Raw genomic sequence first — 15,423 nt, forward strand, 5'->3', positions numbered from 1 at the left:
CCAACACCGCCCCCACCTGCCCCCACCCCCAACCCTCGTCCAACCCTACTGCCTACTTAATGAAGGTACTAAGTCATTAATCCAGATGATGAAACGGTTCCTGACAGTCACCCAAGGTGAGGTGCAACTATTTCTGATAGTCTGCACTCAAATGCAATTCACATTTCTTCATAGGTCCAGTCGGACCGACTCATATTGTTGTAAATTCTGATTGGATTAACCAGGTTAGCATAGTAGCAGACAGATCAAAGATCAGTTATGCTCAGTTCAGACAATTGCCTGTTTACTTCCAGGCACCACTTAGTCTCTTTACAGTGACTTTCCTACAGGTTGCCACTGAACCTATGGTTTCCCAGCGTTGTTCACTAGGTACAACCTCTGTGACAGAACTTGCCTCATCGTGTTGCTAATTCTTTGGTCATAACAACCACTTCATAGCACTAAATGAAAATTTTTGGGGTCCAAGTTGACCGCCTCATTCCAGTCATTTCCAACCATTCCATGGCCAGGCCATTTAAACCTGCACACTTGACAAAACCCTACCATTAGGAAACAAGACCATAGCCATTAGAAACCGAGGGTGGAACCTGCCAGACATCCACACCGAAATTAACATTCCATATTGGGCTCCCAGAATAGGGACTGGAACTCAGTCAGCGATGCCCTGGGAAACTCGTAACGGGGAAGATCATTCTGTACAAGATTAAGAATGGGCTAAAACCAGCCATACAGGCACCCCAACCTATGTTTACCCTGATCCACAAAACAGACTAGTTTTAAAACTCATTGGAAAAGTCCTGTATGATAACATCCACCACAAATTAGTACCTCCAGTGGTGAATTTAGCAGGAACCCAACTGCCAGAGTGGTGCTCCCCCCAATGTAGAAGACTATACCTCCACTGATCCATAGATTATTGGGACAAGAGATAGGGACAGACTAAGGGAAGGCCAAACCCAGAATGGAGAAGCAACATAAAAGGGAAATACTGAGTGACTTAGTGACAGGATATGGGGCAGGGGTATCAACCATTAATGCCCTTGATTTGGCCGACCTGGACAATAAGCTCAGAGTCCTGACCGAACAATTAAAACAGACTTTGGACACAATTAATGAGAATAGCTGGCAGGATGTCCAAGGGGAACGAGTTGGGGATAAAGCCGGCAGCCTTATGGTAGCTGTGCTAGAAGGACATGTCAATACAATAAACCAGATAATAAAAGGGAAATTAGAAGATGACAGCAGGCAACAGAGTCAAACACTATGCCGCATATATGGACACTGGATAATACAACAGCTGAGAGACAATTTCGAACAAGTTAGACAGGGGTCAGCGACGAACAGATAGAGCATTTATTTAGGGGAAAGAACCACCGCAAATTATCACGCTGCCAACTAAATGCAGCTGACCAAAGTCTGGTTCAACAACAACTGTAAATGGATTCCCGGGAAAGCATTACGAACAGTATTAGGTCTCACAATAATTACAGATGACAGAATTGGACTAAGGGTATTCGAAGTACAAAACATAGGCACTATTCAAGATGGCTATGGATAGGATATGATGGCACCTTACTGTATGATGTGGAGAAGGAAGGGAGGCTCATAGGCACTACTCTGGACGGATGTCAATAAATTAACACAGTATTAACATGCCCGTACCCAATTTACTGGAATGAACATGCACTTTGTGGCTTCAAGACTGAATTGCCCCATAGAGACACACAATCTGGATACTGGCATGACCCGGGGTGGCCCACAGGGGAGAAGGGGAATACTGACATAACCCAGGGTGGCCTACAGGGGAGAAGGGGAATACTGACATAACCCGGGGTGGCCTACAGGGGAGAAGGGGAATACTGACATAACCTGGGGTAGTCGACAGGGGAGAAGGGGAATACTGACATAACCCGGGGTAGCCGACAGGGGAGAAGGGGAATACTGACATAACCCGGGGTGGCCTACAGGGGAGAAGGGGAATACTGACACAACCCAGGGTGGCCTACAGGGGAGAAGGGGAACACTGACATAACCCAGGGTGGCCTACAGGGGAGAAGGGGAATACTGACATAACCCAGGGTAGCCGACAGGGGAGAAGGGGAATACTGACATAACCCGGGGTAGCCGACAGGGGAGAAGGGGAATACTGACATAACCCAGGGTGGCCTACAGGGAGAAGGGGAATACTGACACAACCCAGGGTGGCCTACAGGGGAGAAGGGGAATACTGACATAACCCGGGGTAGCCGACAGGGGAGAAGGGAAATACTGACATAACCCGGGGTAGCCGACAGGGGAGAAGGGGAATACTGACATAACCCGGGGTGGCCTACAGGGGAGAAGGGGAATACTGACATAACCCGGGGTGGCCGACAGGGGAGAAGGGGAATACTGACATAACCCGGGGTGGCCTACAGGGGAGAAGGGGAATACTGACATAACCCGGGGTAGCCGACAGGGGAGAAGGGGAACACGGACATAACCCGGGGTGGCATACAGGGGAGAAGGGGAACACTGACATAACCCAGGGTAGCCGACAGGGGAGAAGGGGAACACTGACATAACCCAGGGTGGCCTACAGGGGAGAAGGGGAATACTGACATAACCCGGGGTGGCCTACAGGGGAGAAGGGGAACACTGACATAACCCAGGGAATACTGACATAACCCAGGGTGGCCTACAGGGGAGAAGGGGAATACTGACATAACCCGGGGTAGCCTACAGGGGAGAAGGGGAATACTGACATAACCCGGGGTAGCCGACAGGGGAGAAGGGGAATACTGCCATAACCCGGGGTGGCCTACAGGGGAGAACGGGAATACTAACATAGCCCGGGGTGGCCTACAGGGGAGAACGGGAATACTGACATAACCCGGGGTAGCCGACAGGGGAGAAGGGGAATACTGACATAACCCAAGGTGGCCTACAGGGGAGTACAGGAATACTGACATAACCCGGGGTAGCCGACAGGGGAGAAGGGGAATACTGACATAACCCGGGGTGGCCTACAGGGAAGAACGGGAATACTGACATAACCCAGGGTGGCCTACAGGGGAGAACGGGAACACTGACATAACCCGGGGTGGCCTACAGGGGAGAACAGGAATACTAACATAGCCCGGGGTGGCCTACAGGGGAGAACGGGAATACTGACATAACCCAGGGTAGCCGACAGGGGAGAAGGGGAATACTGACATAACCCGGGGTAGCCGACAGGGGAGAAGGGGAATACTGACATAACCCGGGGTGGCCTACAGGGGAGAACGGGAATACTGACATAACCCGGGGTAGCCTACAGGGAAGAACGGGAATACTGACATAACCCAGGGAATACTGACATAACCCAGGGTAGCCTACAGGGAAGAACGGGAATACTGACATAACCCAGGGTGGCCTACAGGGGAGAAGGGGAATACTGACATAACCCAGGGTGGCCTACAGGGGAGAACGGGAATACTGACATAACCCGGGGTAGACTACAGGGAAGAACGGGAATACTGACATAACCCAGGGAATACTGACATAACCCAGGGTGGCCTACAGGGAAGAACGGGAATACTGCCATAATCCGGTGTAGCCTACAGGGAAGAACGGGAATACTGACATAACCCAGGGTGGCCTACAGGGGAGAAGGGGAATACTGACATAACCCGGGGTGGCCTACAGGGAAGAACGGGAATATGTCCTCACAACCTCACTTAGCATGTATCAGTATGGGACAGCCCAATGTAATGTTACCAACGCTACCTTCTGTATTAGGACATACATACTGCCATGAAAGGCTGAACTCAGCTGATAAATGTACACAAAATGGAAAAGGAGGAATTTAATGCAAGTGAGGAACACCAGCAAACTGTGGGGGAATGACTGGAGAAGTACAACATTGGTCTCAAATCCCTGCCAGAGGGGTTACGCCAAATTTGAACCCAATTGGCCACAGCTTATTGCACCTTCAATAATGTAGTACATCAGGTCAATGATGTAGTACATCAGGTCAATGATGTACATCAGGTCAATAATGTAGTACATCAGGTCAATGATGTAGTACATCAGGTCAATGATGTAGTACATCAGGTCAATGATGCCAAAGATTAAATAAAAGAAATTAAAGTTATAACTTGTTGGGAAGATTTCTGGGACTGGGGCTCCAGCATACAAATCCATCCCTGGGTCCATCTTGTGTCACATCTGTCTGCGTTGTTAATCCTGGTTACTCTGTATACATCATCATCCTCACTGTCAAATTCACCTGGTGGAAAAGAGAACGATCACGAAGACTGAACAGAGACCTTACTCAATTCAGAGTCTCGATGAGTCTATTAAAAGGTCATCTTATTGTGACACTATAACTATTTGTTTATCCTATTGTTTGTATAAAATGTTTCTCCATATTATTTGTTCATTTGTACACTGCAACCCTTGTTTGATCACTAACTGATATAATATATATATATCTGGTTTTGTAACATTTGTTTCATTTTTGCCATGAATTCCAATGTCTTATTTCTAATTTACCACACTTGCTTGATAAGCCATTAAGTCCAAATTTTGATGTTTCATTTATGTAAAGTTTGACTTTTGCTTGATCTCAGTTAGATGTCACTTTCCAACACTCTATCTGTAGAATTTTAAATGTTTAAGTGTATGTTGTACTTTGATGATCATATAGTCACTACACAGAAATTGGTCTGAATCACATTTCATGTTCAGTATCAAGAGAACTGTGACTGTGACCGGACAGGCCACTCGAAATGTCGGACTTATGAAAACCAGATAATAAATAAAGAATGCTGGGAAATTGAGCCATGCATTGGCCAAAAATACCTATGCTAAAATTACTGTAATAAACAAGCTACAGGCTACAGATCCAGACAGCACTATTTACAATTGACCTAGCCCATTCCTTGGACAATAGGAAACATTCAGTTGTTTTCCAAAACAAATGGGCGCCTTTTTTGGGAAAGGCTACCTGCCCTTCGTGCCCCTAATACCTTCAGGAATGGAAGCCCAAGGACTACCCCACCATCAATACACCCACACCTGATTGGACCCAATCAATTGGGGTGATCAAGCCCTGATTGAGCTATTGGTAGGAATTGATGACCTATCCAAAGATGCACAAAAGCTTCCAGGTGTAAGAATTTCCACAACACCACCCTCAGGAGCGGTAACTTGAGACCAAAAGAAGAAGACCAGACAATTATCGCCACATGGATCGAGGCCAAGATCTAGTGTGGTGGTACTTGATCATTAAGTTAAAGTATTAGTTAGTTAATTAGATTTATAGTGTTAATTGTTAGTTTGTAGTGTACTTGTTATTATAGTATTAACTGTGTTGAAATAGACAAAGATCATTTCTTATTACTGTTAAGAGTCAACTTACAGTTCTTTGCTGAATATAAGTGTCAAAACACACTGTGTGGCAGTCGCAACACAACATTTATCATTTTTGCCTATTCAATAGTGCATGGGAGCAAAAAGGTCATGAGAAGTGCTAGTTTTGAGGTAGAGCTGGGTGAGATGTGAAATAAGATGTGTTGTTAGATGATATTTCTGTGGATAATATATTGGTTAGAAAAAAAATGTAAGACATAAGACATGACTACTTGTTCTAAGTGAGACTGGATATAGCCACATCCAGTATTACCATTAAAGCCACCTGAGATGCACCATCTGGAATCCTTCTGGTTGTTGGCAGGTTGTATCCCTCTTATTTTATAGAATAATCATTGCATTTTAATGCTTCATACTGCAGCTTCTCTTAAAATTATATTAAAACAATTACACAACCCATCCCTAAATACTGCAGCCAACATCATCGCTGTGCCTAAGAAGACTCATGCAGCATGTCTCACCGCCCAGTGACCCTAACTTCAGTGATCATGAAGTGCTTTGAAAGACTGGTTATGGCATTAATCAACTCCAGCCTCCCCACTACTCTTGACCCACAATGTGCCTATCAGATCAACAGATCCACATCAGATGCCATATCACTTGCCCTTCACTCCTTCCTAGAACATCTTGACACCAAGAACTGCTACGTAAGAATCCTATTCATTGACTACACTCAGCCTTCAACAGTATTATCCCCTCAAGACTGATTACTAAACTTAGTGATTCCGGACCAAGCCCCTCTCGCTGCAACTGGATCCTGTTTCCTGACCCACAGGCCACAATGAGTGAACAGTTGGGACAATATTTCATCCTCACTAACACTCAACCCAGGGGTGTGTACTCAGCTCCCTACTGTACTCACTGTATACCATGACTGGACACCACCATAGTCGGTCAAATCTCCGATGGTGACGAAACAGACTATAGACGGGAGGGGGAAGACCTGGAAAAATAGTGCACTGAGATCAACCTATCTCTCAAAGTCAGCAAAACCAAGGAACTCATAATTGACTTTCGGTGAGATGTTACTCATGACCCCCTACACATTAACAGCATACAGGTGGAATGACTGGAGAGCGTTAAGCTCCTGGATGTGGTCATCTACAAGTTTTGTTGGATTGTTCATGTAGATGCACTGGTTACAAAGGCCCTACAATGTCTCTTCTTCCTCAGGAAGCTGAGGAAATTTAGCATGACGGCAAATACCCTTGCCAACTTTTATAGGTGCGCCATCGAAACCATTCTGTCTCGATGTATCACTACCTGGTATGGCAACTGTAACATTCAAGATCGGAGACGGTTACAGAGAGTGGTGAACTTGGCCCAGACAATCACAAAGGCCAACCTCCCATCTATAGAATCCATCTCCCAGGCCCCCTGTCAAGGAAAGGCCTCCAGCATTCTCAAAGATCCATCCCGCCCTGGCAATGCTTTTCTACAACCTCTACCATCGGGGAGAAGGTACAGAAGCCTGAACACACGCACCAGCCGGTTTAGTTAACAGTTTCTACCCTACTGTTGTTAGAATACTGAATGGACTCACAAACTCTTGATTCGGAGATGCCGGTGTTGGACTGGGGTGTACAAAGTGAAAAATCACACAACACCAGGTTAGGGTCCAACAGGTTTAACTGGAAGCACTAGCTTTCGGAGCGACGCTCCTTCAGCAGGTGGTAGTGGAGCGATGCTCCGAAGGCTAGTGCTTCCAATTAAACCTGCTGGACTATAACCCGGTGCTGTGTGATGTTTAACTTCACAGACTGTTAGTGTTTTGTTCCTGCCCCTCTTTACCCACTATTTACTGTCTATGATACTTCACTCTGTGCTCGCAAGACAAAGCTTCTCACTGTTCCTCGGTACACGTGACAATAAATTCAATTCAATACAAGGGTCAAGGTCAGGGTTTAGGGCTGGGGTGGGAACGGGTCAAGGGTCAGAGGTCAGAATCTATACTCTGATTGGAGCAGATTCCACAGTTACCGGAGACACTATTCCGTGATTGGTCCATAGCCGTCTCTCTGTGATTGGTTGAGCCGAGCTCCCCCTGCCGTTCATTGGCTGGACGCGCGGCGCCATCTTGTCTGAAGCGGAGACCGGAATCTGGGCAAGATGGTGGCGTTCTGGAGGCAGGCGGGCCTGAGGTATAACCGCGGCCCGGGGCCGAGGGGGGGGACAGGGCCTGAGGTATAACCGCGGCCCGGGGCCGGGGGGGGACAGGGCCTGAGGTATAACCGCGGCCCGGGGCCGAGGGGGACAGGGCCGGGCCTGAGGTATAACCGCGGCCCGGGGCCGAGGGGGACAGGGCCTGAGGTATAACCGCGGCCCGGGGCTGAGGGGGGCCTGAGGTATAACCGCGGCCCGGGGCCGGGGGGGACAGGGCCTGAGGTATAACCGCGGCCCGGGGCTGAGGGGGACAGGGCCTGAGGTATAACTGCGGCCCGGGGCTGAGGGAGCCATAACCATAACTATAACTGCGGTTGTGTCCTGGGCTAGAGGTCAATGCGGGCGGCCAAGGTGAACCCGGGCCCGGGAGTGCGGCAAAGACCCGGTCAACGAATCATTCGGAGCCCGGTATCAAGCTGTGATCGGAGCAGGTTACACCCTGAGGATGCAGCACCTTTCAGTATCATTGGGATAAGCTGTAAACAATTGCAGTTAATCTGTGCAGGCTGTATTAAGTCTATTCTAGGATATTGATAACTTTGTTTAGACTTGTGTTGTCTGCAGGAGAATATTGTCCTTGAGCTGAAAATGTGTTGCTGGAAAAGCGCAGCAGGTCAGGCAGCATCCAGGGAGCAGGAGAATCGACGTTTCGGGCATGAGCCCTTCTTCAGGAATGAGGAATATTGTCCTTGACCCAGCTTTGAGAGCTTCTCTGAATTCTGCACCATATGCCAATACTGAATCACGTGTTGTTTAATTTAAAAAAAATATTTGGGACGCTTTGTTCCTTTACAGATTCCACGTGATTAATATTTTTAGCAGATAGAGATGCTTGAGATTTTTGTTATAAATACAACTTGCTCTGGCTGTATTGATCCAAATCCACTACCAGGAAAAGGTGAGGATGGCAGATGCTGGAAATCTGAGCCAAAACGTGTGGTGCTAGAAAAGCATAGCCAGTTAGGGAGCACCTGATAAGCAGGAGAGTCAATGTTTTGAGCATAAACTGTTAACCAGGGATGTGATTAAGAGCTTATGCTCGAATGTCAATTCTTCTGCTCCTCAGATGCTGCCTGACTGGCTGTGCTTTTCGAACACCAAACTTTTTGACTCAAATGTAGCTACTGTCAACTTGCTAATGATTAGGCCTCACCAGATGAAGGAACAATGCTCCAAAAGCTTGTGATTTCAAATAAAACTCTTGGACTATAATCTAACATGATGTGACTTCTAACTGCCCACCCTAGTCTGACATCTTTGCATCATATGAAAACCATGATTTGTTTTTGTTTTGAAGACAATAGTTGTACCTTTTGTAATCTTGTGGAAGTAATCAGAAAACGAAATGTGAATCAATTGTTCTTGCATATCTTCTGCCTGGGTACAATTTAGGCCTGACTTTTCTCCATTATTCTAGTAGAATTTAACTTTTTGTCTGAGATGAACAAGACCATAGCTTGGGAGTACTGGGGTTTGCTTTTAAGCTTTGTTAGGCTGAGCATTTCTGTAATCTAATTGTTTCATCGTGGTTCAATCAAGATCTCAACGATGGTTTTTATTATCTTGCCTTCTCCAGTTACATCCAGTACTCTCGAATCTGTGCACAAGCTGTGAGAGCTGCTTTGAAACCCCAGTACCAAGCAGAGGCCAAGAAAGCAGCAGATGTAAATGTCAAAGTCAATAAGCCGAAAGAGTAAAGTGTAAGTGCTGTACTGTGGTGATCTCCTGTTTTTGGGATGGTGAAATTCTGAATATGGCATTTTTTTCTTGGAAACAAAATGCTGAGCCTGAACTTAACCTGTAGAAATACACCTTGTTTACAAAAACATTTGCGCCAAACGATATTGCAGTCAGAAACCTTCCATTTGCCCATCATTTGTCATTTTCTCCATATGAGCAATCTGCTCCGACCATCAGCCATGCTCAAGCCATAGATCTAGAATTGAATAGAATCACCACAATGTGGAAGCAGGTCATTCGGCTAATCGAGTCTGCACAGACTCTGAAGAGCATCCCTGTAATCCTGCTAATCCACCTATCCTGCACATCCCTAGATACTATGGCAATTTAATGGAGTCAGTCCACCTAACCTGCACATCTTTGGACTGTGGGAGGAAGCCCGTGTCGACACGACACAGTTGCACAAGGCTGGAAATGAACCTGGTCCCTGGCGCTGAGGCAGCAGTGCAAACCACTGAGTCACCGTACTAGAGTATTGAGCAGCGTCAGTGTTGAGCTCCCTTTTGAAATGTTAAAACAATCCACTGTCCCCTATTCCCATTCTTATGGAGTTTAACAAGAAGTGTGTTGCTTCTACTAAGAATGTGGATTTTGAGCTGTATCAAAGTAGTAAAATTAAATAGTGAATTTGTATTAAAAGCTAAAAAAAATCACAATAAATGGTAGATATTGGTATCATCAGCTGGTTGTTAATTATTAATAATAACTTTCATTAATCCTCAGCTGTATCTAATGTGGTGCTCTTATCAAACAAACAAGTGCTTTCATTTCAGTTATGAAGCTGAAAGGTTAACTGTGCATCTAAGATCTTGCCCGAAGAGACAGTAGTGCTCTTCAGTGTTGAGTGACTGCAGCACTCTTGTGAATCATGCAAATCAGCCTTGCTGAGATCCACTTCACCACTCAGTACTGCAATTTTCTGACCATTCTGAGACAGAACAGTTGTAATTGTCAGATTAGCTAACTTGACAGACCAGGAAGTAAACCTCGGAACATCCATATCAGAGGTTACCATGAACACTTGAGTCACTGAGGTTTTTAGTACAAATGGTAACACCCCAGCAGAAAGGCTGCATATTTCCTAGCGACTGTAGTGATGATGCAATCAATACCCTTCTCTTCCCCTGTAGTCCTGTAAATATTTTTGCTTCAGGTTTGCATTCAATTCTTTCATAAATGTTACTATTGAATCTTCTGTTACCCTTTTAGCTTTGTATTCTAGTTCTCAACAATTTGCTGCATTATTTAAAAAAAATTGTTTTGCCAATCATCTGTCAATTTATCATTTGGTTACTGATCTATCTATCAGTACAAACAATTCTATTCATATGAAACTGTCAACCATGACTTCCAAAGGCAACTTAGAATGGGCAGTAAATGCTGGCCCAGCAGCAACACCCAAATCCCACATGTGAAATTTAAAAAAAATCTCTGCACTCAAACCTCCTCTTAAAGAGAACAACCTCAGTCTTTCTAAACTGAAAATCACCATCTTGGATACCATTCTTATAAATCTCTTCAGTACCCTTGGGCCATCCTAAAGTCTGCGGGAATTGATATAATACTCCAGCAGAAGCTTAACCAGTATTTTATGCGGATAACGAGAACTCTGACTCTTTTAACAAAACTTTATTAAACTGTCTTTTCAATTGTTTTTCCAACTTCATTGTTCGTTTGCCCCCAGAAGTCTCTGTACCTGCACTACAATAATATTGAGAAGCAGCTATTGAAACTAAATAGTACATTCTTCAGATCCAAATGTCTGTTTATACCCCCTGAATTGAACTTGTTTTCCCATATATATGTTTATTTCACCAATCTATATCCTTCTGAAGTATTTACTATTTTCCTCATTACTTACCAAATTCCTAGTTTTATATCAAATGTGTAGCAGTTCGCATTATTAATATGCTTATATGTAAAATTGTCCCTGTGTGGAATGCCACTGTAGATGTTTTTAATCAGTCTGTTTAGAGTTGTCTTGCACACCTGTGGAGCAAGTCTCTTGGCTCAGAAGTAGGGACATTACCATTGTATTCACAACATTCCTGTTGAAACACCACTGTGTATATCCCAATCTGCAGTATTGACAAGGTCCCTCATGGTTAGCAGGTCCAGAAGATTAAGTCACATGAGATCCATGGTAAGTTGGATACTAAATTGGCATGGTCATAGAAGGCAGAGGGCAGTTATAGAGATTTTTGTTTTGACTGGAGGACAAAGACCAGTGGTGTTCCACAGGGATCAGTGCTGGGACTTCTGATGTCTGTAATATAGATAAATGATTTGGATGAAAAGGTTAAGTGGCCTGAGTAGTTAGTTTTCAGATGACATGAAACTAATGGAGTTGTGGATAGTGAGGAAGGTTGTCAAAGGATGTAGAAAGTTGGGTGGAGAAACAGCAGATGGAGTCTAATTTGGACAAGTGAGGTGATGCATTTCAGGAGGTCAAATGCAAGAGGGACCTTGTACAGTAAATGGTAGAACCCCGGGAGCACTGATATAGAGGTGCTTTATAGTTGGGGTGCAAGTCCATAGCTCCCTGAAACTGGCAACGTAAGTGTAAAAGGTGATAAAGACGTTGTACAGCATACCTACCTTCATTGATCGGGGCATTGAGTGTAAAGGTTGACAAGTTGTTGCAGTTGAATGAGACTTTAGTTCCTGCCTGACTACTTCTGTCAAGCAGCAGTTATAGAAGCTTGAACACATGTACTAACAGGTTCAAGAACAGCTTATTCCCTGTTCATAGATTGCTGAATGGACTTCTCTAACTACAAATACTGTTGATCTTGCTTTGTGCACCTTCTGTGCAGTAATAACCTTGTCTGTCTTGCTGTGTGTAAGCACCCCATGATCTGTATGCCCTTGCTTACTATGATTTCCCTGCAGTACTTGCGAAACAAAGTTTTTCTCTGTGTACTTAAGTACATGTAACTACAATAAATCAAATCAGTTAGTCCATATTTGGAGTATTGTGTGCAGTTCTGGTCCCCATACAATAGGAAGAATGTGGAGGCTTTGGAGAGGGTGCAAAAGAGGTTCACCAGGATGTTGCCTGGATTGGAGTGTATTAGCTAGTGGTTGGACAAACGTGGGTTGTTTTCACTAGAGCATCAGAGGCTGAGGGGCAACCTGATAGAAATTTATGAAATTACAAGGTATGTTTAGGCTGGATAGTGAGTCATTTTCCCAGGGTGGAACTGTCGATTACTAGGGGGCATAGGTTTAAAGTGAGAGTGGTAAAGTTTAAAGGAGATATGAGGCAATTTATTTTAAACAGGGTAGTAGTAGGTGACAGAAACATGCTGCAGGGGAGGTGGTAGAAGCAGAAATAATAGCAACTTTTTAAGAGACATTGAGACAGACACATGAACAGGCAGATAATAGAGGGATAAGATCATATGCAAGCAGATGGGATTAATTTAGAATGGTGTCATGGTCGGAACAGATGTGGGCTGAAGGGCCTGTTCCTGTGCTGTATTGTTCTATGTTTCCAATTGCTTCCTCATTTGTTGCATTTAAATGTTTCTGTAGTCAGTTGCCATTGTTCTTAGAAACCCATAATTTTGCAGGAAAGAACCTTGATAAATTATTTTTGAACACCTCTTGTCAACTGCTAATTGTGTTATATCTACCCTAGGATCTGAGCAACGTCCACAGACCTGAACTTCTAAATGAGAACTCTTTGACCCAGCAGTCTGAATGGAACTGCGAACCCATTTGAAGACCGTATTGTAAAACTTACCAAATACTAAATAAAAATATAGATATTTAAATGATCATGTATTTGATTTTTTTAGGCGATGGGATTTATTTGTCATCTGACTGAAACCTGGGGATATTATGCCTTGAGAAATGTCATTAATTCCTCCTTATTCCTCTTTCACATATATGTTAAAAGATAATGTCCTCTGTGAATCATTCACAATCACAATGCGACTGTGTCATGGGACAGCAGTGGTTCTGTATGTTCTTTACAATGGCTGGGAGGGTGGAGAGGAATTGTTTCCCAAACTGAAGTTGTATTGCAAACAAAAGACTGATAGTCCATGCTTAATGTTAATCACTGTCCCTTCGGCCCTTTCAGTATGATCTTGGCATTATTTCCATGTTCTTGCATCCCATAAATCTGAATTCCCTTGTAGATCCAAAATCTGCCTAATACAGCCTTGAATATATTCAGACATCCAGCCTCCATTATTATCTCAGGGATGCTCATACAGTGTTAATATCACTAAATTGGTAATGCAAAAGACCAGGCTATTGCTCTAGGAGCATGGGTTCTATCCCAGTCATTGTAAAGAACCTACAAAACCAGTGCAGTCATCACCACCTTGCAACCACATTTCTCGAATGGCAACTAAATCATATCCCTTTGTACTGATTTGCACAACAAGTTCATTGACTTTGTTTCAAATACTACAAGCATTCGGATAAAGTGCTCTTATGCTCATTATTCCTTAGAATCTAGCAATCTCCTTGTCTTTTGCATGATTCTGTCGCTCGATTTTGTTTTTCTTTAACTTTTGCTCTGGTCTCTACATTGCTTCCTTCTGCTGGGACTCCCATCCTCTTGCCATTTTAGTTAATCCTTCCTCACAGTCTCTCTGCTTTTTGCATCTATCTTTACACCAACTGCTGCTGCTTCTGACCTGATGTCTGGTTCCCACCCCTGCCAACCTAGTTTAGAGAGTCCCCATCAGCTCTTGCAAACCTGTCGGCAAGGATATTGATTCCCCCTTGAGTTCAGGTGTAACCGGTCATACCTTCCCCAGAAGAGAACCCAATGATCCACAAATCTGAAACCCTGCCCCCTGCACCAACCCTTAAGCCACACATTTGTCTGTCATCTCTTCATATTATTGCCCTCACTAGCATGTGGCACAGATAGAAACCCAGACATTATTACCCTTGTAGTCCTTTTTAGAACATACATAGAACATAGAAGAATACAGCGCAGTACAGACCCTTCGGCCCTCGATGTTGCGCCGATCCAATTCCTTACTAACTGCCTAAATTCACTTTTCAATGCCCTCATCCCTTTTCCTAGCTATGTCATTGGTACTGATGTGTACCATGACTTTGGCTGCTCACCTTCCCCTTTCAGAATGTCATAGACTCTGAGACATCCCTGACCTTGGCACCCAGGAGGCAACATACCATCCATGTGAACGTACCACCTGTGTGTCTCGTTCGTGACCACAGAATCTTCAGTCTGCCCTCCTAACCAATGAATCCCTCTATCACACTCTCTCTGTGCCACCGCCCCACCCTCCCCAAACACACACACACCCAGACTCCAAGGCAGAGGCCTGGCCGCTGTGGCTTTCCCCTGATAGGTCGTGCCCTGAACAGTATCCAAAACTGTCAATTTGTTATTGAAGGGAATGGCTGCAGGGGATCACTGCACTGACTGCTGATTCCCTTTCTCTGTCCTGATGGTCACCGAGCTACCTTCATCTCATAACCTAGGTGTGACTACCTTCCTGTAACTCATCAGTTCCTCAGCCTCCCAAGCGATTCGGAGTTCATCCAGCTCCAGCTGCTTAATGGGGTCTGCAATTGTGCAAGGTGTTGGTGAGGTCACACCTGGCGTATTGTGCACAGTTCTGGTCTCCTTACTGAGGAAGGATGTACTGGCTTCAGAGTTGGTGCAGAGGTGGTTCACCAAGTTGATTTTGGAGATGAAGGGGTTACATTATGAAGAAAGGTTAAGCCACCTGGGACTGTACTTGCCAGAATTTAGAAGAATGGGAATCTTCTAGAAACAAATTAAAATTATGGAAGGGATAGATGAGATAGAGGCAGGCAAGTTGTTTCTGTTAGTGGGTGAGACCAGGCCTAGGGCATATGGCCTCAGAGGGAGTAGCTTTAGGACAGAGATGAGGAAGAACTTTTTCCAGAGAGTAGTGAATGTATGGAATTCTCTGCCCAAGAAAGCCGTGGAAGTAGCTTCATTGTGTATATATATTTAAGACACAGTTGGATGGATTTTTGCATGGAAGGGTTATGGGGAGAATGCAGGTAGGATGAGCTGAGACAATGGATGGATCAGCCATGGTCTTAATGAATGGTGAAGCAGGCTTGATGGGGCCAAATGGCATATTCCTGCTTGTATTGCTA

At 44.7% G+C, this 15,423-nt stretch overlaps 1 protein-coding gene across 1 annotated transcript; it reads left to right on the plus strand.

Annotated features, from left to right (window-relative positions):
* Positions 1-7,425: 7,425 nt before the first annotated feature.
* On the plus strand, positions 7,426-13,076 carry atp5f1e (ATP synthase F1 subunit epsilon). The gene is made up of 3 exons (XM_043676993.1): positions 7,426-7,535; positions 9,134-9,257; positions 12,941-13,076. Exons 1-2 carry the CDS (start codon positions 7,504-7,506, stop codon positions 9,252-9,254), a joined length of 153 nt encoding a protein of 50 aa, XP_043532928.1. The 5' UTR covers positions 7,426-7,503; the 3' UTR covers positions 9,255-9,257; positions 12,941-13,076.
* The last annotated feature ends 2,347 nt before the right edge of the window (positions 13,077-15,423 follow it).

Source organism: Chiloscyllium plagiosum, chromosome 35 (genome assembly GCF_004010195.1).
Source record: "Chiloscyllium plagiosum isolate BGI_BamShark_2017 chromosome 35, ASM401019v2, whole genome shotgun sequence".
Lineage (NCBI taxonomy): Eukaryota > Metazoa > Chordata > Chondrichthyes > Orectolobiformes > Hemiscylliidae > Chiloscyllium > Chiloscyllium plagiosum.

Bases quoted from the DNA above. Each gene is read 5' to 3' on its own strand.
- atp5f1e (XM_043676993.1), top strand. From the start codon at position 7,504: ATGGTGGCGTTCTGGAGGCAGGCGGGCCTGAG. The intron at 7,536-9,133 runs GTATAACCGCGG...TGCCTTCTCCAG, and splicing joins TGGAGGCAGGCGGGCCTGAG to TTACATCCAGTACTCTCGAA.